Here is a 23,818-nt window from a genome sequence, read left to right as displayed (position 1 = left end):
ATATATATAGATAAGTTGATGGCAACTAACTTCATGTACTACATATATTTTTCCAGAACTTAATTGGCAGTCCTCACTTTGAACAATTGTACAGTCAGTTTTTATTCTTTCAATGCAACTTCAACATCAATATTTTTATTCATAGACATGGATGAATGTTTTCAATGTCCAGAAGATCAGCATCCCAATGAGGAGCAGGTTTTGTGTCTCCCCAAAGTTACAACATTCTTGAACTACAAAGAAACCTTGGGAACAGTTATGGCTACTTCTTCTCTTTTCTTCTCTTTAATCACAGTTGGAGTCCTTTGGATTTTTATTAAGCATCAGGACACTCCCATTGTCAGAGCTAACAACCGAAACCTCACATATGTACTCCTTGTTGCTCTCCTGTTATCATTTCTTTGTACTTTGCTATTCATTGGGAAACCTCACAAGGTGACATGTCTCCTTCGTCAAACTTCCTTTTGCATCATCTTCTCAGTGGCCATTTCTTGTGTTTTGGCCAAAACCATCATCGTAGTTCTAGCTTTCATGGCTACCAAGCCAGGGTCCAAGATGACCAAATGGTTGGGGAAAAGACTTGGCACATTTCTAGTATCCTGCTGCTCCTTTATTCAAATTAAAATTTGTATTATATGGCTGATCATCTCCCCCCCATTCCCAGATGCTGACATAAAGTCAATAGCAGAAGAAATCATTTTGGAGTGTAACGAAGGATCTGCCTTCATGTTCTACTGTGTCTTGGGTTATATGGGCTTCCTTGCCATTGTCAGCTTCACACTGGCCTTCCTAGCAAGGAAATTGCCTGATGCTTTCAATGAAGCCAAGTTTATCACCTTCAGCATGTTGGTCTTCTGCTGTGTTTGGTTGTCCTTTGTTCCAGCATACCTGAGTTCAAAGGGAAAATATATGGTTGCTGTGGAAATCTTCTCCATTATAGCTTCCAGTGCTGGATTACTGCTTTGCATCTTTTCTCCCAAATTGTACATTATTATGCTGAGGCCCGATTTGAACAAAAAAGATCAGCTCAAAAGAGAAAAGAACAGAGTACCATAAATTTAATTTCTGTTTCCTATTTTGCATCAGGTATCAGGAAGTTAAAACCTGTTGTGTCTAGGACCAGGGTAGAAACTAGGATATTGTGAGTTCTACTCCTGCCTCATACATGTTCTATTGTGGAGAAAAATAGAAGGAGGGAGAAGTATTAGATATTTTTGCTGCCTTGAATTAGTTATAAAAATGAATAATGGCAGGAGAAAGAAAAATCTTTTTTTAAAAAAAAAATCCCTCTACAGAACCCTTTAAATGATATATGGATCATAAGTCCAGAACAACTAAATTTATAAGATACTAGACTAGAAACCAGTAGACTGAGGCCTTAGGCATGTATATATATAGAGATATTTATGGATAGATGAGAGAGGGAGAGAGAGAGAAATGAACATGGAGATAGACAGAGAAATATATGGATTTATATGGATATATATAATACATAGATATAGATATTTACAGTAACATTAACCATCAGGTAAATCTTTAAAAAAACACACCATAAAATTCTAATAATAAAATGCTCTGTTCTAAACTCTAGTTTTCACCCAGAAGGGAAATGGTGTTCATACTTGGGGGGGATGATGTTCCACAGGAGTGCATTATGATAGAGAAGACTGTCCTCCAAACCCCCAATTGATGGAATTCCTTTGGAAACCGGAACTTCACAGAACTTCTCCCTCAAAGCCTACACTATGAGGAAATGCAGGCTTGGAAATAACCAGGCCTTCAGTCATGGGTGGTTTAATTTTAGTTTTAGCTGTGATTACTCTGAAATAATTTTACAAAGCACTCTGTTCTTGGTTGCAATCCCATGATTTTTGTTGTTCTGTTTAATGCACAAGCCCAGAAGCCATGCATATTCATACAACCTCAATTTGTTCACACCTGTGACAGACTGGTATTGATTGTCAAGAAGAATGCCATTTTTTAAAAAAATTGATTTATATCCTTCTCCGGAGACTCAGGGCAGCTTACAATGCGTTAAGTAATAGCCTTCATACTTTTGTATATTTATACAAAGTCAGCTTATTGCCCCCACAAACTGGGTCCTCATTTAACCTACCTTAGAAAGGATGGAAGGCTGAGTCAACCTTGAGCCTGGTGAGATTCGAACTTACAGTAATTGCAGACAGCTGGTGTTAATCACAATGCTTTTAGTCTGCTGAGCAACCAGGCTTGGTGGCTCAGCAGAATTTCTCAGAATTCTATGTAAAGCACTAAGAGCAAGATATTTTATTTATTTATTTATTTTCATCAAGCATGTATTAGATAATAGATACAAGTATAAACATGATTATGACTAATCATTGAGATTCGGAGTTGCCAATTGTTCAACCATTCAGTCCCATAATCAGGGTCGCTTTGTAGGGCAGCAGTATTGTCCGTGGTGTTGAATAGTTTTACATCATCAATGAAGAGCATGCAGCTGCTTATAATATGATTGCAAAGGTCATTTATGTAAAGCAGAAAGAGTGTGAGTCCTAAAATGCTGCTTGGGGGCCACTGCTTTTAACTGGTGCAGGGTTTGATAGGGCACTCCCTATTTTGACTACTTGTTGCCTGTTTGACAGGAACGCATCTATCCACTTGTACAAGGGTCTGAAATATGGTAAGAGCTTAGTTTGTGGTGTACCACTGAATCGAAGGCATTGCAGATATCTATCTAAATTGCATCTATTGCTTTACCCTGCTCAAGTTGTGTGGTCCAACTGTTTCTGCAGTGTAGGAGTTGCAGATTACAGGACAATTTTTTCCTGAAAGCAAGCTTGTTAGAGAGTAGGTTCATTGCCTCTCAGTGGAGGGTAATGGATTGGTTTATGATTGATTCCATGACTTTGCAGGTGACGCAACACATTGAGATTGGTCTGTAATTTTCAACTTGGCTGGGGTCTCCTTGTTTGAAGATAGGAATGATCGTGGCCAATGACCATAGGTCTTGGCAAGGAAACTGGTTCTGAAAGATACCTCATAGATTGTGCTTAGAGGTTCGGCTATTGCAGTGGAAAGCTTTTTCAAGAAGTAGGGACAGAATCCATCATAATTTCATGATCCTTTGTTTATTGTTTATTTGACCATTGATTTACAATCCTATACCCATTAATTTCTCAACATGGGGCTGGAATATTAGAATCATTGCCTCTTCAGGTTTAACATCTGCCCATCCTACAGTATCAAATCTGGTAGAAGAGATATGTGGGTCTGTTTTGCTAAGGAATTATAAGTCTTTTCTGCCAAAGCATCTATCATGTAGAACCTCCCCACTCCCAGTTGAGATTGTTCCCATTTTTCTTATCTTACCCCATCTTTCCTTCTATTACCTTCTCCTATTAGTATCTTTTGATTTATCACTTTGTTCTTTGCATCTTATGATTTATGATTATGATTTATCACATTGTTGTTTGTATATACACTAAATGCTTATGTACTGTACACTGAGAGATTATGTTTGTATGTACATTGTATATTTACTGTATGTTTGTAGTTTGTATGTACATTGAGAGCTTATGCACCAGAGACAAATTCCAATCACACTTGGCCAATAAAAAATTCTGTTCTGTTCTGTTCTTTGCCAATTTTGTGGAATCTTTTATCAACAGACCTGGGAGGTCACAATAGAGAGGCAATTGGATCAGGTAGCTCCATTATTCATTTGATGCCCCCTCATAGCCTTTCATAATATTATTTTTTTTACTTCTTGATATTTTTTAAAGTTGTTTTTATGACACCCACATGATGTGGTATAAGGTAAAGGTTGACCTCACATATGTGTTAGTTGTTCCCAACTCTAGGGGGCGGTGCTCATCTCCGTTTCAAAACTGAAGATGTCTCTGTGGTCATGTGGCTGGCATGACTAAATGCCAAAGGTGCATGGAACATTGTTACCTTACCACCAAATGTGGTCACTATTTTTCTACTTGCATTTTTACGTGCTTTAGAACTGCCTGGTTTTCAAAAGCTGGGACAAGTAACAGGAACTAATCCCATATGTGGGGTATATGATGTGTGGCCATATAAATGTGATAAATCAAAATCTGACTTCATGAAAGTGATGGGGCGCTCCCATGTGACACCCCTCCTACGTGAGCTGCACTGGCTCCCAGTGGTCTTCCGGGTGTGCTTCAAGGTGTTGGTTACCACATTTAAAGCGCTCCATGGCTTAGGGCCTGGGTACTTATGGGACCGCCTTCTGCCACCGATAGCCTCCCACTGGCCAGTACGCTCCCACAGAGAGGGACTCCTCAGGGTGCCGTCAGCCAGACAATGTTGGCTGGTGACCCCCAGGGGGAGGGACTTCTCTGTGGCAGCACCTGTCCTCTGGAACAACCTGCCCCCGGAGATACGTAGGATCCCAGATCTCCGTGCTTTTCACCGTGCCCTTAAAACTTTTTTATTTCATCAAGCTGGGCTGGCTTAACACCCCCCCCCTTTATTGAAGCCAATAAAATCAGACTTGAAGTCACCAACATCCTCTGCTCCAGCAATCCACCCAGAAACAACTTGTACTGAAAGGAACAAAAAGTACTCACCAACTTGAGGAAAGACAATAACATAATCATTCTCCCAGCAGACAAAGGCAATGCCACAGTGGTGATGAACACATCTGACTACCAAGCCAAACTATCCAACCTACTCCAAGACCCCGCTTACAAACCTCTAAACACAGACCCCACCACCTACCTGGAAAAAACCACCAAATCCAAAATAAAAGCCTCTCCCATCAGTGAAGAGATCCAGCAGACTCATCCCCAGAGAGAAATCATCCAGATGCCCCAAGCTCTATGGCCTCCCCAAGATACACAAAGAAGGAACACCACTCAGACCCATAGTCAGCTCCATAGGCTCACCTCTACAGAATCTTGCCAAATTTCTTGCCAAACAACTTCAGCCCTACACAGAATCCATCAACTCATACGTACAAAACTCATTCCACTTCATAGAAACAATAAAGAAACAAAACCTACAACCCAGTGACCTACTTGTGAGCTTCGATGTCATATCCCTCTTCACCCAAGTACCTATTAAAGAAGCCTTGACAGCAATCCAAAACAAATACAACCCCCCTAAACACATCCTAGATCTGACCAACCGCTGCCTAACCAACACATACTTCATCCACAATGGACAAAGATACAAACAGATAGAAGGAGCACTTATGGGATGACCCCTCTCACCTGTCATCGCAAACCTGTACATGGAACACTTTGAAACCAATGCCTTAGATAAATCTGAACACAAACCCAAACTCTGGCTGAGATATGTAGATGACAGTTTCGTAATTTGGCCACACAGGAAAGAAAAACTGGACAACTTCCTCACACATCTCAACAGCCTACACCCCAAAATACAATTTACTATGGAAACAGAAGCTAACAACAAACTTCCCTTTCTGGACGTCCTAATCTACAAAAAAGCCAATGGCTCCCTAGGACACACATCTACAAGAAAAAAAAAACACACACCAACCGCTACTTAAACGCACAATCACATCACCACCCTGCACAGATCAACTCCGTAGCCAAGACTCTCATCTCCAGAACCAAACGCCTAGCCGAGAAAGACCACCTGAAAACTGAATTACACACTCTCACAAACGTATTTAATTTCTAATGGATTCCAAAGAAACACTATCACCAACCTAATCCAAAGGGAGACACCTCCCAAGAACCAAGACACAGAACAGGACAACGACATCACCCTCCTCCCTTACATCAAAGGCACCACAGATAAAATCAGCAAAATTCTCCACAAACACAATATCAAGACAGCCTTCTGCACTGACCAAAAAATAGCCAACATTTTAAGAAACCCCAAAGACAAGATCCAGCTAGAAAACAAAGGAGTCTATGAAATACCATGCAAAATCTGTTCAGCCACATACATTGAACAAACTAATAGGAGAATAAATGCACGCATTGCAGAACACAAGAATGCAGTCAGAAAAGAAGAAAAAACTTCCTCTCTTTTCCAGCACCTTAAAGCTACAAGACATGAAATTGATTTTGAAGGAACCAAATTAATCTCCAAAACTGAACACCTCAACAAGAGAATAATTATGGAAGCCATTGAAATAGAAAAATGCCCCCATAACATGAATAAACATGACGATACCTCCCGCCTACCAGACATCTGCAAACTAGCCCTTGTCAACAAACGAGTCCCAGCACCCACAGACAGAAAAAACTACACCCCAGAAGCCAGACACACACACCCCGAGACCTCCAACCAAATCACATTCCAGCCAGCCACAAAGATGAAGCCCTGCCACCTGGTGGAGAAAAACCGACCGTATACCCAAAGCCAAGCCAATAGAAACAGACTGCGACTCCCAACCAATCAGAACGAAGAGGTGGGGCCATCCCAGCAAAGCAGACTACTAGCATCAGATTTGAAATAGTAACGGCAGTTGCTGCAGAAGACCCCTTGCATAAGCCTGATGATGGCAGATGAGATTTTGCTGAAATGTTGCCAAAGTGCTCTCAATCTTACAAGGGAGAAGACCCAAATACACCAAGACTTGCACATGCATACCTGTACCCATGAAAATCTACGAAAACAAATATCCATATATATGGGTGTGGCCTACTGATGACAGCTAACGAGCTAGAAATGGATCTATTTAGGTCTCCCACCTAGCAGTGAGAGCTTGCTAGGTGTTAGAAAAGAAAAAAGCCCAGAACCGAGTAGATGAGATTCTACTGAGCTGGAGCTACAAAAAAACCTTGGCTACGTAGGGAAAACCTGGCTAGAAGAAAAACACACATAAACCCTACGAAGAAGTAAGAAAATTGATACTGTGCCTTTACAGGGAGGATATGGGTGTGGCCTACTGATGACAGCTAATGAGCTAGAAATGGATCTATTTAGGTCTCCCACCTAGCAGTGAGAGCTTGCTAGGTGTTAGAAAAGAAAAAAGCCCAGAACCGAGTAGATGAGATTCTACTGAGCTGGAGCTACAAAAAAACCTTGGCTACGTAGGGAAAACCTGGCTAGAAGAAAAACACACATAAACCCTACGAAGAAGTAAGAAAATTGATACTGTGCCTTTACAGGGAGGATATGGGTGTGGCCTACTGATGACAGCTAACGAGCTAGAAATGGATCTATTTAGGTCTCCCACCTAGCAGTGAGAGCTTGCTAGGTGTTAGAAAAGAAAAAAGCCCAGAACCGAGTAGATGAGATTCTACTGAGCTGGAGCTACAAAAAAACCTTGGCTACACAGGGAAAACCTGGCTAGAAGAAAAACACACATAAACCCTACGAAGAAGTAAGAAAATTGATACTGTGCCTTTACAGGGAGGATATGGGTGTGGCCTACTGATGACAGCTAACGAGCTAGAAATGGATCTATTTAGGTCTCCCACCTAGCAGTGAGAGCTTGCTAGGTGTTAGAAAAGAAAAAAGCCCAGAACCGAGTAGATGAGATTCTACTGAGCTGGAGCTACAAAAAAACCTTGGCTACGCAGGGAAAACCTGGCTAGAAGAAAAACACACATAAACCCTACGAAGAAGTAAGAAAATTGATACTGTGCCTTTACAGGGAGGATATGGGTGTGGCCTACTGATGACAGCTAACGAGCTAGAAATGGATCTATTTATGTCTCCCACCTAGCAGTGAGAGCTTGCTAGGTGTTAGAAAAGAAAAAAGCCCAGAACCGAGTAGATGAGATTCTACTGAGCTGGAGCTACAAAAAAACCTTGGCTACGTAGGGAAAACCTGGCTAGAAGAAAAACACACATAAACCCTACGAAGAAGTAAGAAAATTGATACTGTGCCTTTACAGGGAGGATATGGGTGTGGCCTACTGATGACAGCTAACGAGCTAGAAATGGATCTATTTAGGTCTCCCACCTAGCAGTGAGAGCTTGCTAGGTGTTAGAAAAGAAAAAAGCCCAGAACCGAGTAGATGAGATTCTACTGAGCTGGAGCTACAAAAAAACCTTGGCTACACAGGGAAAACCTGGCTAGAAGAAAAACACACATAAACCCTACGAAGAAGTAAGAAAATTGATACTGTGCCTTTACAGGGAGGATATGGGTGTGGCCTACTGATGACAGCTAACGAGCTAGAAATGGATCTATTTAGGTCTCCCACCTAGCAGTGAGAGCTTGCTAGGTGTTAGAAAAGAAAAAAGCCCAGAACCGAGTAGATGAGATTCTACTGAGCTGGAGCTACAAAAAAACCTTGGCTACGCAGGGAAAACCTGGCTAGAAGAAAAACACACATAAACCCTACGAAGAAGTAAGAAAATTGATACTGTGCCTTTACAGGGAGGATATGGGTGTGGCCTACTGATGACAGCTAACGAGCTAGAAATGGATCTATTTATGTCTCCCACCTAGCAGTGAGAGCTTGCTAGGTGTTAGAAAAGAAAAAAGCCCAGAACCGAGTAGATAAGATTCTACTGAGCTGGAGCTACAAAAAAATCTTGGCTACGTAGGGAAAACCTGGCTAGAAGAAAAACACACATAAACCCTACGAAGAAGTAAGAAAATTGATACTGTGCCTTTACAGGGAGGATATGGGTGTGGCCTACTGATGACAGCTAACGAGCTAGAAATGGATCTATTTAGGTCTCCCACCTAGCAGTGAGAGCTTGCTAGGTGTTAGAAAAGAAAAAAGCCCAGAACCGAGTAGATGAGATTCTACTGAGCTGGAGCTACAAAAAAACCTTGGCTACGTAGGGAAAACCTGGCTAGAAGAAAAACACACATAAACCCTACGAAGAAGTAAGAAAATTGATACTGTGCCTTTACAGGGAGGATATGGGTGTGGCCTACTGATGACAGCTAACGAGCTAGAAATGGATCTATTTAGGTCTCCCACCTAGCAGTGAGAGCTTGCTAGGTGTTAGAAAAGAAAAAAGCCCAGAACTGAGTAGATGAGATTCTACTGAGCTGGAGCTACAAAAAAACCTTGGCTACGTAGGGAAAACCTGGCTAGAAGAAAAACACACATAAACCCTATGAGGAAGTAAGAAAATTGATACTGTGCCTTTACAGGGAGGATATGGGTGTGGCCTACTGATGACAGCTAACGAGCTAGAAATGGATCTATTTAGGTCTCCCACCTAGCAGTGAGAGCTTGCTAGGTGTTAGAAAAGAAAAAAGCCCAGAACTGAGTAGATGAGATTCTACTGAGCTGGAGCTACAAAAAAACCTTGGCTACGTAGGGAAAACCTGGCTAGAAGAAAAACACACATAAACCCTATGAGGAAGTAAGAAAATTGATACTGTGCCTTTACAGGGAGGATATGGGTGTGGCCTACTGATGACAGCTAACGAGCTAGAAATGGATCTATTTAGGTCTCCCACCTAGCAGTGAGAGCTTGCTAGGTGTTAGAAAAGAAAAAAGCCCAGAACCGAGTAGATGAGATTCTACTGAGCTGGAGCTACAAAAAAACCTTGGCTACGTAGGGAAAACCTGGCTAGAAGAAAAACACACATAAACCCTACGAAGAAGTAAGAAAATTGATACTGTGCCTTTACAGGGAGGATATGGATGTGGCCTACTAATGACAGCTAACGAGCTAGAAATGGATCTATTTAGGTCTCCCACCTAGCAGTGAGAGCTTGCTAGGTGTTAGAAAAGAAAAAAGCCCAGAACCGAGTAGATGAGATTCTACTGAGCTGGAGCTACAAAAAAACCTTGGCTACGCAGGGAAAACCTGGCTAGAAGAAAAACACACATAAACCCTACGAAGAAGTAAGAAAATTGATACTGTGCCTTTACAGGGAGGATATGGGTGTGGCCTACTGATGACAGCTAACGAGCTAGAAATGGATCTATTTAGGTCTCCCACCTAGCAGTGAGAGCTTGCTAGGTGTTAGAAAAGAAAAAAGCCCAGAACTGAGTAGATGAGATTCTACTGAGCTGGAGCTACAAAAAAACCTTGGCTACGCAGGGAAAACCTGGCTAGAAGAAAAACACACGTAAACCCTACGAAGAAGTAAGAAAATTGATACTGTGCCTTTACAGGGAGGATATGGGTGTGGCCTACTGATGACAGCTAACGAGCTAGAAATGGATCTATTTAGGTCTCCCACCTAGCAGTGAGAGCTTGCTAGGTGTTAGAAAAGAAAAAAGCCCAGAACCGAGTAGATGAGATTCTACTGAGCTGGAGCTACAAAAAAACCTTGGCTACGTAGGGAAAACCTGGCTAGAAGAAAAACACACATAAACCCTATGAGGAAGTAAGAAAATTGATACTGTGCCTTTACAGGGAGGATATGGGTGTGGCCTACTGATGACAGCTAACGAGCTAGAAATGGATCTATTTAGGTCTCCCACCTAGCAGTGAGAGCTTGCTAGGTGTTAGAAAAGAAAAAAGCCCAGAACCGAGTAGATGAGATTCTACTGAGCTGGAGCTACAAAAAAACCTTGGCTACGTAGGGAAAACCTGGCTAGAAGAAAAACACACATAAACCCTACGAAGAAGTAAGAAAATTGATACTGTGCCTTTACAGGGAGGATATGGGTGTGGCCTACTGATGACAGCTAACGAGCTAGAAATGGATCTATTTAGGTCTCCCACCTAGCAGTGAGAGCTTGCTAGGTGTTAGAAAAGAAAAAAGCCCAGAACTGAGTAGATGAGATTCTACTGAGCTGGAGCTACAAAAAAACCTTGGCTACGTAGGGAAAACCTGGCTAGAAGAAAAACACACATAAACCCTATGAGGAAGTAAGAAAATTGATACTGTGCCTTTACAGGGAGGATATGGATGTGGCCTACTGATGACAGCTAACGAGCTAGAAATGGATCTATTTAGGTCTCCCACCTAGCAGTGAGAGCTTGCTAGGTGTTAGAAAAGAAAAAAGCCCAGAACCGAGTAGATGAGATTCTACTGAGCTGGAGCTACAAAAAAACCTTGGCTACGCAGGGAAAACCTGGCTAGAAGAAAAACACACATAAACCCTACGAAGAAGTAAGAAAATTGATACTGTGCCTTTACAGGGAGGATATGGGTGTGGCCTACTGATGACAGCTAACGAGCTAGAAATGGATCTATTTAGGTCTCCCACCTAGCAGTGAGAGCTTGCTAGGTGTTAGAAAAGAAAAAAGCCCAGAACCGAGTAGATGAGATTCTACTGAGCTGGAGCTACAAAAAAACCTTGGCTACGTAGGGAAAACCTGGCTAGAAGAAAAACACACATAAACCCTACGAAGAAGTAAGAAAATTGATACTGTGCCTTTACAGGGAGGATATGGGTGTGGCCTACTGATGATAGCTAACGAGTTAGAAATGGATCTATTTAGGTCTCCCACCTAGCAGTGAGAGCTTGCTAGGTGTTAGAAAAGAAAAAAGCCCAGAACCGAGTAGATGAGATTCTACTGAGCTGGAGCTACAAAAAAACCTTGGCTACGTAGGGAAAACCTGGCTAGAAGAAAAACACACATAAACCCTATGAAGAAGTAAGAAAATTGATACTGTGCCTTTACAGGGAGGATATGGGTGTGGCCTACTGATGACAGCTAACGAGCTAGAAATGGATCTATTTAGGTCTCCCACCTAGCAGTGAGAGCTTGCTAGGTGTTAGAAAAGAAAAAAGCCCAGAACCGAGTAGATGAGATTCTACTGAGCTGGAGCTACAAAAAAACCTTGGCTACGTAGGGAAAACCTGGCTAGAAGAAAAACACACATAAACCCTACGAAGAAGTAAGAAAATTGATACTGTGCCTTTACAGGGAGGATATGGGTGTGGCCTACTGATGACAGCTAACGAGCTAGAAATGGATCTATTTAGGTCTCCCACCTAGCAGTGAGAGCTTGCTAGGTGTTAGAAAAGAAAAAAGCCCAGAACCGAGTAGATGAGATTCTACTGAGCTGGAGCTACAAAAAAACCTTGGCTACGTAGGGAAAACCTGGCTAGAAGAAAAACACACATAAACCCTACGAAGAAGTAAGAAAATTGATACTGTGCCTTTACAGGGAGGATATGGGTGTGGCCTACTGATGACAGCTAACGAGCTAGAAATGGATCTATTTAGGTCTCCCACCTAGCAGTGAGAGCTTGCTAGGTGTTAGAAAAGAAAAAAGCCCAGAACCGAGTAGATGAGATTCTACTGAGCTGGAGCTACAAAAAAACCTTGGCTACGTAGGGAAAACCTGGCTAGAAGAAAAACACACATAAACCCTACGAAGAAGTAAGAAAATTGATACTGTGCCTTTACAGGGAGGATATGGGTGTGGCCTACTGATGACAGCTAACGAGCTAGAAATGGATCTATTTAGGTCTCCCACCTAGCAGTGAGAGCTTGCTAGGTGTTAGAAAAGAAAAAAGCCCAGAACTGAGTAGATGAGATTCTACTGAGCTGGAGCTACAAAAAAAAACCTTGGAGATACACACACACACACACACACACACACACACACACACACACACACAGCCCTAGCTCAGTGAAATCCCATTCACTAGTTTCTAGGCTTTTTCAGACATCAAACCAGCATTTTGCTGTCTATTGGGAGATTAAAGGGAGACTAAAATAGATCTATTTCAGATTAAAAAAAAACCTTGGAGATATATATATATATCTCAGTGAATGGGATTTCACTGAGCTAGGGCTGTGTGTGTGTGTGTGTATACACACACACACACACACACACACACACACACACACACACAAACACACACACAGCCCTAGCTCAGTGAAATCCCATTCACTAGTTGCTAGGCTTTTTCAGACATCAAACCAGCATTTTGCTGTCTATTGGGAGATTAAAGGGAGACTAAAATAGATCTATTTCAGATTAATTAGTCCTCATCAGTTAGCCACACCCTCATCTCATGTCTCCTCCCCGTAAAGGTCAAATATTTATTTTCTTGTCTTTTCGAAGGCCTTTATGTGTATTTTTCTCTCAGCCAGGATTTTTCCTATGTAAATCAAGATCTTTATACAGCCATAGCTCAGTAAAATCCCATTAACTAGTTTCTAGGCTTTTTATTTATTTATTTATTCATTTTTAATTTGATTTATATGCCGCCCTTCTCCGGAGACTCAGGGCGGCTTACAATGTGCTAAGCAATAGCCTTCATCCTTTTGTATATTTATACAAAGTCAGCTTATTGCCCCCACAACTGGGTCCTCAATTTTTCAGACATAGATAGATAGATCTATTTCTATTTTGACCTTTACAGGGAGGAGACATGAGATGAGGGTATGGCTAACTGATGAGGACTAATTAGTCTGAAATAGATCTATTTTAGTCTCCCTTTAATCTCCCAATAGAGAGCAAAATGCTGGTTTGATGTCTGAAAAAGCCTAGAAACTGGTGAATGGGATTTCACTGAGCTAGGGCTGTATAGAGATGTTGATTTACGTAGGAAAAAACCCGGCTGAGAGAAAAAATATATACATACATACATACATACATACATACATACATACATACATACATACGTATATCTCTATCTCTATCTCTATCATCTCTATCTCTATCTCATATCTATCTATTTATCTATCTATCTATCTATCTATCTATCTAACTATCTATAGTGTGTGTGTACAGCATCATTTTTAAAATAATTATTTTACTATTATGTGGCATATGGCTGACATTTTTTTATTTTTTATTCTTGTTATGTAGATTGTATTTTATTTTACTTTTAATTTAACATATTGTTTCTTTCTTTTTAATATTTTGTGCATCCTCAACAGCTGTGATACTATGGTGGGATATCAAACAAACAAATAAGAAATCTGTAAATTAATGTAAGGCCATATTGTTTTAAAACTGGAAGATTTTTTTTCCCTGTTTTCGTAGAAATGGGGAAAAGTTCTGTATTTGTTTCTAGTTTTCATTGCTGTCAGTAATTACAGGCTGGTGTACAATTGTTTACATGCCATGGTTTCCTAGGTCTTGAATTCTGAATTGTTGATCTTTCAATTGTCATTATCAATTCCCACATCATTGTTTCAACTTCATCTCCTAGTGGGGAAAGAACTTGTTGTGGAGACAAGTGCAAGTATAAATACTCTTAATGAGGCAGAGCTTGGAGAAACTTCAATTGGCTTATGATAAGACACTTTTGCAAATTATGATGATACTTGCAGCCTTGGTCTTGGTGCTTTTGCCTGAAATAATGTCCATGATTCCCAGTGCTAAATGTAGAACTAACGACCCTCTGCCTTTTCTTCACAAACAATATCAGTCAGGAGATTTCATAATTGTGGGCATTTTCTCTCAGATCTACATCTACCGTAGAATGATAGACTTCAGGCGACATCCATCTAAGGAGTTTTTTGGCACCACTTTGTAAGATGTTTTACAGAGAGACATGAAAAGAGAAAGAAGAAAAGGATATAGAGGAGAGAGGAGAGAGGGAGGGAGAGAGGGAGAGTATGTAAGGTAGGAAAATATATAGATAGACAATAGCTTATAAATATTAGATGATGAATGGATGGATGGATGGATAGATGAATAGATAGATGATAGACAGACAGAGAGACAGACAGACAGACAGATAGAAATGGGTTAGATAGACGTTACAATCATTAAACTGAGTTGACCTATACCATCTATGATATTTTGGGAAGTATGTATTTTGACAATATATAATGCTTATTTTAGGGTCATAACTCCAATGTATCAGCACATCATCGCTTTAGAGTTTGCCATTATGGAAATCAATAGAGATAGCTCTACTCTACCAAACCATACCTTGGGGTTCCATATCTATAATGCCTACTTTGATCCAAGTTGGACATACCGAGCCTCATTGGAGCTCTTCTTTACAAAGGGCCAATTCATACCTAACTATAGCTGTGATGCTCAAAACAGACCAATAGCAGTCATTGGAGGACCTTCCTCTGACATCTATCTATACATGGCTAATATCCTTTCCCTTTACAAGATGCCACAGGTATGTTGTTTCCTTGGAATTTAGAGGCAGGAGATAAAAATCTATATAATATTTTTTCTGTAAAAATCTTCTAGGGAAAAAATATTGTGATTGTAATAAAAAGGATGCATTTTAGGAAATTTATCCTTCTAGAGACTACAAGTGAATTTTGGCGTGTTTTGGTTACACCACAGCACCTTAATTCGTCAGCTTTTTGATGTTTGAAGGGGCTAGCTTTGGGGATATTTTTCAGCAAAATCAATATTCACCAAAGTGAGCATAATCAAGATTCACCCAACCTAGTATTTGGGATTTTTTTAAGGAGTTAGTATTGATTTTGTTTCAATTTCTCTCTGGCCTGCTAACATTCTCCTTGGAAATAAGCTAAAATTATCTTGAAATATTGCATCAATAGTATTGAAAACAACTGGATAATCTTTTTAATCAATTAAGTAATATATTGTAAATTAATATTTATCTTAATGATATTTAAGTTGGAGTGTACAAATTGCATTACTTAAATATTTAAGTGATACAGTTTTTGCTCTCTGAATTAAATCCTGTATCTTGAGATATGATATTGGAAACCCCAGACATGGAGTTTATTCTGTAAATTGTTCTATGGTAACCTAACATGATATGATTCATCTCTGAATTGTGAACTGGTGTTCTTATGCAACTCTGAACCAATGACCTATTTTGGTGATGCAGCTCAGCCTTGGAAGTGATGGCATAGCAATCTCCATGCACAGATGGAGGTCTTCTGATTGAACTTACTTAATTAAGTCATGAGAAATGCTGGACATTCCTGCTCCATTAGCTCATTTTGAATATGAACATGAAACTTACACGGATTCTGGCTTCAGTTTCTAATTTAGCAGACAAAATATGGAGAGAATCTGATTGCACATCAACTTTTTACTTTACAGTCATTTTTTCCCCCTTTTATTGTTTATCGCTCTGTTTCTAGATATTGTATGGTTCTGCTCCTGAAATTAGCACAAAAGAACAAACTGCTTTTTACCAACAGATGTTGCCAAATATGGACAGTCAGTACAGGGGAATTTCTCAATTATTGCTATATTTCACGTGGACATGGGTTGGGATGTTGTTAGTAGACAACGAGAGTGGTGAAATGTTTCTGCGCAGGGTGCTTCCCATGGCCACCCATAGTGGCATCTGCTTTGACTTCATTGAAAGATTTCCCCAAACTGTTCATTCAGCTAATCTGAAAAAGATGATCGAAATAGGATCTAATATGTACAAATTTGTTATGAAAAGTAATGTTACTGTGGTGGTAGTTCATGGTGAAAGTGCTAACATGATGGCTCTCAGATTTCTTTCCAATAATTTGAAAGACAATGATTTACCACTGTGGAGAAAAGGGAAAGTCTGGATTATGACAATCCAGATGGATTTCACATCAAATCGCTTTCACAGAAATAAGGATCTGGTTTTCCTTCATGGTGCTTTATCTTTTGCAATTCACTCAGAGAATGTACTGGGATTCCAGCAATTTGTTCAGATGAGAAACCCTAACTTGGAAAAGGAAAACAGTTTTATCAAGATCTTCTGGGAAAATGCCTTTGGCTGTTCCTTCCGCCCCTCTGTAACACAAAAGGCAAATGGGGCCACTTGTACTGGAAATGAGAAACTGGAGGTTCTTCCTACATCTGTCTTTGAAATGGAAATGAGTGGCCACAGCTACAGTGTCTACAATGCTATCTACGCGGTGGCACATGGTTTGCATGACTTCTATTCATCTGTAATGAAATACGGAGAAGGGAGGCAAATCAAGGGAAAACTTTTGAATCAACATTTAGGGAAGGTAAAATACCCCAAAAGACAAATTACAGATGTATCATTCTATCTTCCTACTAGATTTCAAAAAAAAAAAAAAAAAAATTCTTCCAAGAATTCATTTCTCCAATTTAGGTGAAAATGAGAAAATTTGGTAAACATAAAGTTAGCTATTTACTTTTTAATAGTCTAAGACCAAGTAAATGTAAAATATCATTGATATATCCATATGTAACTCTTTGGAAATATATAAAAAAGAAGAAATACTATAAAACTAGGAATTTATTAGAGTCACAAAACAGTTTCTATAAGCTAAAGTTATGTATAAAAATGTTGCTTCTGACTTTCAAACACCTGCGTATTGATAAATTAGTAAGACTAAACATGATTTATTTCTAGATGACATGCATATAAGTTATTTTAAAGCATTATATTCTACAGTATATATTTATTTGGTCCAAGACCAATATGTTATGTTCCTGATTTTGTATTACATTTTTCCTTACACGTTTTTTTTTCTTATATGTTTATTGAACCTGCTAATGTTGAGAAGTTTCTGAAATCCAAAAAACATACTCAAAATTCAGTTTCTTTTAAAAGAAATCCATGGAGATTATTGACATTTCTGTACTAGAAACTTTTTAAAAATGTATGAAGGTCCTCGTCGTTATAATTTTAATGTTTCTAAATGAATTTTAAAGCCTTCTGCAACATTCTTCCCCTTATATTCTTTTATACTCTCCTCAATATAAACTTGTTTCTCAATTATTTTTTTCAAAAATCTGCTAGAAATAATTAGTCTGATTTAAATTGCTGAATAGTCAGATCTAGTATTTTATTTTAATTCTTCTGTTTCATTGTGGTGCTGTGAAGATTCTCTAATCATAGTTACAATCAGTAATATAATTTATTATTGCAGTTATTATTACCTTCCATGTTATACAAACCTTGAAAGGATTTCCTGTCTATATACTTTAAAGGGGAGAAAGAGTGCTGTTGTACATCTTGATCTATATCTCTGTTTGGCTTATTTTCTGATTTAGCTCAACTACATGATCAGAAGAACATCATTTAACAATAGTGCTGGGCAAAAAATTGGGTTCAATGAAAATGGAGAATTAGAGACTGGATTTGATATTATCAATTGGATCACATTTGAAAATTTGTCTTTTAAGAAAGTCCAAGTTGGCGACATAGACCTCAAGGACTCCAATGAAAAAATGGTCACCATTTATGAAGATGATATTGTATGGCCAAGAAGGTTTAACCAGGTATGCACCAGTCACATTGTGTTCAGTCCAGATTTCACCACTTCTAAAGCTCACTTAGAGCCAAACTATTCCATAGCAATGAACCTCAGAAACAGAATTATATTCTCTCCCTGAAGCCTCTCCAGCCTAGCTGTTGGTTTATTCGTGTGGGAAGCATTACAGTTAAAATAGGGCAAAACATTTAAAAATAAAAGATGCAAGGTTAAATTATGTATGAATTAAACAGACCTTGCCTAGAAACTAGCAACATTGATTGTGTTCTGTCATGCTGCCATGAGATCCTGAAACATACACTGATTGGGGCACAAAGGGCAAGCATACATACTGTATGTTTTGTTGTCTGAATGTCAACACAATTACAAAGAATAGAAGCAACTGGATATCCCCATTTGTTCAGATTGCTTCTGGATCTTGTTGCACCCATTCACAATCTATTCAATGGTTTCCATACTTCTCAGTTTTTGTCAGACCCAGGTGCCAGTTCGTCCATTGGTCCCATCTAGTATTACTTCTTTGTAGCATTCCGTAAGTCCACTCTGCTTTGAAATTCTTCAAAGACTTCCATCCAGCTAAAGAAGCTTTTCCTGGATTTTAGTCTCTGCTGAGCTGGTTATCGGCCACAGAGAGGGTCCTGTCTGGATATTATTTGAGTCTTTCTCTCTATATGCTGCTTTTAAGTCATTGGGGTGCCCCTTCGACAACAGCTGGCTAATCCTTTCAATCCAGAAGCATCCAAAGCATAATGAAGTGCTCATTTCCACTTGTGACATTTTGTGTATGTAGCCTAGGTGATAAACTTAGAAAGTCATTCATTGGTGTTCCCTAGGATACCTTCTAGGGTAGAAGGTGGGTAAATGGAGAGAAATAGAGTAGGCCACAAAGAAAGTTCACACCTTGCATTTAAAGTCTATGCAAAAACATTCCCATTCACTAAAAGCCTTATAGATGTTCAAAAACAAATAAAAGTAAGCAACATTTGTAAATCTATGCCTCCGTAAAGTGGTCTTTTTATGGGCGACAAATTAAGTATTGTGATCTATAAGCTCGCACTGAAGTAAAAAGCTGTTCAAATCTTTTCCACCGAAAACCAGACTTTGCTGTCTCACATTATTATATCAAAAGAAAAATATGATGGAAAGACATTTCTGAAAATACGGAAAGAAACAGAGATGCCACGTTTCCAAAGATAAACTTTTTAAAAATTATTTATTTATGGACAGACCCAGCCACTTTCTCTGTGTAATGGAAAGTGCGATTCAGGCTACAGTAAGATTAAGATAGAAGGAAAACTATTTTGCTGCTATGACTGTCTTCGATGTCCAGAAGGGAAGATTTCTAACAGGGAGGGTAAGAGATATTATATATATCTACCTCACCAAATGAATCTGGTTGTCACATGTACCATGGGAAATTTTCTGTTTTCTGCCAACTCTTTCACTTGGCAGATTAGACTAGAAAATAGGGATAAGTAATTGAATTGCAAACATGTTCATTATTGGTAGCAAGAAGTGAATTTATGCAAATAATAGCTGAGTAGTTACGATCGGCCTCTCCTCTCCCTTTCTCTCCCTCAGCCTTGCCACACAGAAACCTCCCCTATCCTACCCCCTTCTCTCCCTCAGCCTTGACCCACAGAAGCCTCCCCTGTTCTATCCCCTGGTTGCTGTTGTGAAAGTAAAAAAAAATGAAACTCCTCTCCTCTGCTTGTGTTTTGCATTTGAAACAGATTTCTTTTCAGGTGGGGAGTGGGAGTACAACTCCTTAACGTCAGAGTGTGTTAATCATAATATAGGAAATGCTAATGCTCTGATGGTCATTTTGAAAAATCCTTTCTTAGTGAACACCTAAAAGCCAAGGTGAACATTCCTGGCAAATTTCAAGTTTGTAGCCTTTACTGTTCTGGAGATTTCGTGATTACGGCGAGAGTGGTTTTCACTTTTATATACATAGATAACTTGATGGCAACTAATTTTATGTACTACATATATTTTTTTCAGAAATGAATTGGCAGTCCTCACTTTATACAATCAGTTTTTATTTTTTCAATGCAACTTCAACATCGATATTTTCTTTCATAGACATGGATGAATGTTTGCAATGTCCAGAAGATCAGCATCCCAATGAGAAGCAGGTTTTGTGTCTCCCCAAAGTTACAACATTCCTGAACTACAAAGAAACCTTGGGAACAGTTATGGCTAGTTCTTCTCTTTTCTTCTCTTTAATCACAGTTGGAGTCCTTTGGATTTTTATTAAGCATCAGGACACTCCCATTGTCAGAGCTAACAACCGAAACCTCACATATGTACTCCTTGTTGCTCTTCTGTTATCATTTCTTTGTACTTTGCTATTCATTGGGAAACCTCACAAAGTGACATGCCTCCTTCGTCAAACTGCTTTTGGTATCATCTTCTCAGTGGCCATTTCTTGTGTTTTGGCCAAAACCATCATTGTAGTTCTAGCTTTCATGGCTACCAAGCCAGGGTCCAAGATGACCAAATGGTTGGGGAAAAGACTTGGCACATTTCTAGTATCCTGCTGCTCCTTTATTCAAATTAAAATTTGTATTATATGGCTGATCATCTCTCCCCCATTCCCAGATGCTGACATGAAGTCAATAACAGAAGAAATCATTCTGGAGTGTAACGAAGGATCTGCCTTCATGTTCTACTGTGTCTTGGGTTATTTGGGCTTCCTTGCCATTGTCAGCTTCACACTGGCCTTCCTAGCAAGGAAATTGCCTGATGCTTTCAATGAAGCCAAGTTTATCACCTTCAGCATGTTGGTCTTCTGCAGTGTTTGGTTGTCCTTTGTTCCAGCATACCTGAGTTCAAAGGGAAAATATACGGTTGCTGTAGAAATCTTCTCCATTATAGCTTCCAGTGCTGGATTACTGCTTTGCATCTTTTCTCCCAAATTGTACATCATTCTGCTGAGGCCTGATTTGAACAAAAAAGATCAGCTCAAAAGAGAAAAGAACAGAGTACCATAAATTTAATTGCTGTTTCCTATTTTGCATCAGGTATCAGGAAGTATAAAACCTGTTTTGTCTAGGACCAGGGTAGAAACTAGGAGATTGTGAATTCTACTCCTGCCTCATACATGTGTTGTGGGGAAAAATAGAAGGAGGGAGAAGAATTAGATATTTTTGCTGCCTTGAATTATTTATAAAAAATAATAATTGCAAAAGAAAGAAACATCTTTTTTTAAAAAAATTCCCTCTACTGAACCATTTATTTATTTATTTATTTGCTTATTTATTCAATTTATATGCCATCCCTCTCCGAAGACCCAGGGTGGCTTTAACTGATATATGGATCCTAAATGCAGAACAACTAAATTTCTAAGATACTAGGCTAGAAACCAGGAGACTGAGGCCTTAGGCATGTATATATATATATATATATGGAGATATATATGGAGAGATGAGAGAGAGAGAGAGACAGAGGAAGGGAGGGAGGGAGGGAGAGAGAGAGGGAGAGAGAGGGAGGGAGGGAGGGAGGGAGAGAGAGAGAGAGAGAGAGAGATGAACATGGAGATAGACATAGAGAGATATATGGATTTATATGGATATACAGGTGATACTCGAAAAATTAGAATATCATGCAAAACTTCATTTATTTCAGTAATGCAACTTAAAAGGTGAAACTAATATATGAGATAGACTCATTACATGCAAAGCAAGATAGCTCAAGCCTTGATTTGTCATAATTTTGATGATTATGGCTTACAGCTCATGAAAACCACAAATTCACAATCTCAGAAAATTAGAATATTACATGAAATCAATAAAACAAGGATTGTACATAGAACAATATTGGACCTCTGAAAAGTATAAGCATGCATATTTACTCAGTACTTGGCTTGGGCCCTGTTTGCATCAATTACTGCCTCAATGCGGTGTGGCATGGATGCTATCAGCCTGTGGCACTGCTGAGGTGTTATGGAAGACCAGGATGCTTCAATAGTGGCCTTCAGCTCTTCTGCATTGATTGGTCTCATGTCTCTCATCTTTCTCTTGGCAATGCCCCATAGATTCTCTATGGGGTTCAGGTCAGGCGTGTTTGCTGGCCAATCAAGCACAGTAATCCCATGGTCATTGAACCAGGTTTTGGTATTTTTGGCAGTGTGAGCAGGTGCCAAGTCCTGCTGGAAAATGAAGTCAGCATCCCCATAAAGCTCATCTGCGGAAGGAAGCCTGAAGTGCTCCAAAATCTTCTGGTAGACAGCTGTGTTGACCCTGGACTTAATGAAGCACAGTAGACCAACACCAGCAGGTGACATGGCTCCCCAAATCAACACAGACTGTGGAAACTTCACACTGGACTTCAAGCATCTTTCATTCTTCCTCCAGACTCTGGGTCCTTGGTTTCCAAATGAGATGCAAAAGTTGCTTTCATCAGAAAAGAGGACTTTGGACCACTGAGCAACAGACTTTAGCCCAGTAAGACGCTTCTGACGTTGTTTTTTGTTCAGGAGCAGCTTGACAAGAGGAATATGACATTTGAAGCCCATGTCCAGGATCCCTCTGTGTGTGGTGGCTCTTGATGCACTGACTCCAGCCTCAGTCCACTCCTTGTGAAAATCCCCAACACTTTTGAATGGCCTTTTCCTGACAATCCCCTCCAGGCTGCGGTCATCCCTGCTGCTTATGCACCTTTTTCTTCTACACTTTTCCCTTCCACATAACTTCCTATTAATGTGCTTTGATACAGCAATTTGGGAACATCCAACTTTTTTTGCAATTACCTTTTGAGACTTTCCCTCCTTATGGAGGGTGTTAATGATAGTTTTCTGCACAACTGTCAGGTCATCAGTCTTTCCCATGATTGTGATTCCTACTGAACCAGACTGAGAGACCATTTAAAGGCTCAGGAACCCTTTGCAGGTGTTATGGCTTAATTAGCTGATTAGAATAGGACCCTTTGAGCCTAGAATATTGAACCTTTTCACAATATTCTAATTTTCTGAGATTGTGAATTTGGGATTTTCATGAGCTGTAAACCATAGTCATCAAAAGTATGACAAATCAAGGCTTGAACTATCTCGCTTTTCATATAATGAGTCTATCTCATATATATTAGTTTCACCTTTTAAGTTGCATTACTGAAATAAATGAACTTTTGCACAATATTCTAATTTTTTGAGTTTCACCTGTATATAATACATAGATATAGATATTTACAGTAGCATTAACCACCAGGGTAAATCTTTTAAAAAAACAACACTATAAAACTCTAATAATAAAATGCTCTGTTCTAAACTCCAGTTTTTTAAATTTGTTTTTATGGCACCCATATGATATGGTATGTTATGTATGTAAGTTTTGGCGGGAGATTTGAAATACAATGGGTCAATTGTGATTGGTCAGCTCCCTGGCCAGCAAGGTATATAAAGGGAGCTATATAGTGGTGGGATTCAATTTTTTTAACAACCAGTTCTGTGGGAGTGGCTTAGTTGGGGGTGTGGCTTGGGGGTCATGTGACCGGATGGGCCTGGCTAGTTGGTCATGTGACCGGGTGGGCGTGGCTATGTGCATAGGGACTACTCAGAGGGCTGAAAAAAGTCATTTCTGACTGGTCCTCACACTTTTGACCTGACCTCGCACTTGAGGATGTGACCATCCTCACATTTATGCCCGTTGCGGCATTCTTAACAACCATGTCACTCATTTCACAACTGCTTCTCTTCATTATGGTGACAAGATAGGGCAAAAACATAAAATGTGAGGACAGTCGTAAGTTCGAGGACTGGTCAAAAGTGCAAGGACCAGTCAAAAATAACTTTTTCAGCCTTCTGAGTAGTCCATGTGCACAAAAGGACTGCCCAGAGGGCTGAAAAAGGGATTTCTGACAG

General features: G+C 39.6%; 2 protein-coding genes across 2 annotated transcripts; both read left to right on the top strand.

Annotated features, from left to right (window-relative positions):
• The first annotated feature begins 145 nt into the window (after nucleotides 1-145).
• LOC148113823 (vomeronasal type-2 receptor 26-like) lies at nucleotides 146-1,056 on the top strand. Its single transcript, XM_087893419.1, has one exon. It carries the CDS (start codon nucleotides 148-150, stop codon nucleotides 1,054-1,056), a length of 909 nt encoding a protein of 302 aa, XP_087749545.1. The 5' UTR covers nucleotides 146-147.
• Nucleotides 1,057-14,906: 13,850 nt separating this feature from the next.
• LOC132710352 (vomeronasal type-2 receptor 26-like) lies at nucleotides 14,907-20,954 on the top strand. Its single transcript, XM_087893418.1, has 4 exons — nucleotides 14,907-14,915; nucleotides 17,738-17,965; nucleotides 19,186-19,312; nucleotides 20,044-20,954. Exons 1-4 carry the CDS (start codon nucleotides 14,907-14,909, stop codon nucleotides 20,952-20,954), a joined length of 1,275 nt encoding a protein of 424 aa, XP_087749544.1.
• Nucleotides 20,955-23,818: the final 2,864 nt, after the last annotated feature.

The sequence above is a fragment of the Pantherophis guttatus genome, chromosome 4, assembly GCF_059756535.1.
Source record: "Pantherophis guttatus breed Tessera chromosome 4, ASM5975653v1, whole genome shotgun sequence".
NCBI classification, from domain to species: Eukaryota; Metazoa; Chordata; class Lepidosauria; order Squamata; family Colubridae; genus Pantherophis; species Pantherophis guttatus.
This window is presented reverse-complemented; position numbering and strand designations above follow the sequence as displayed.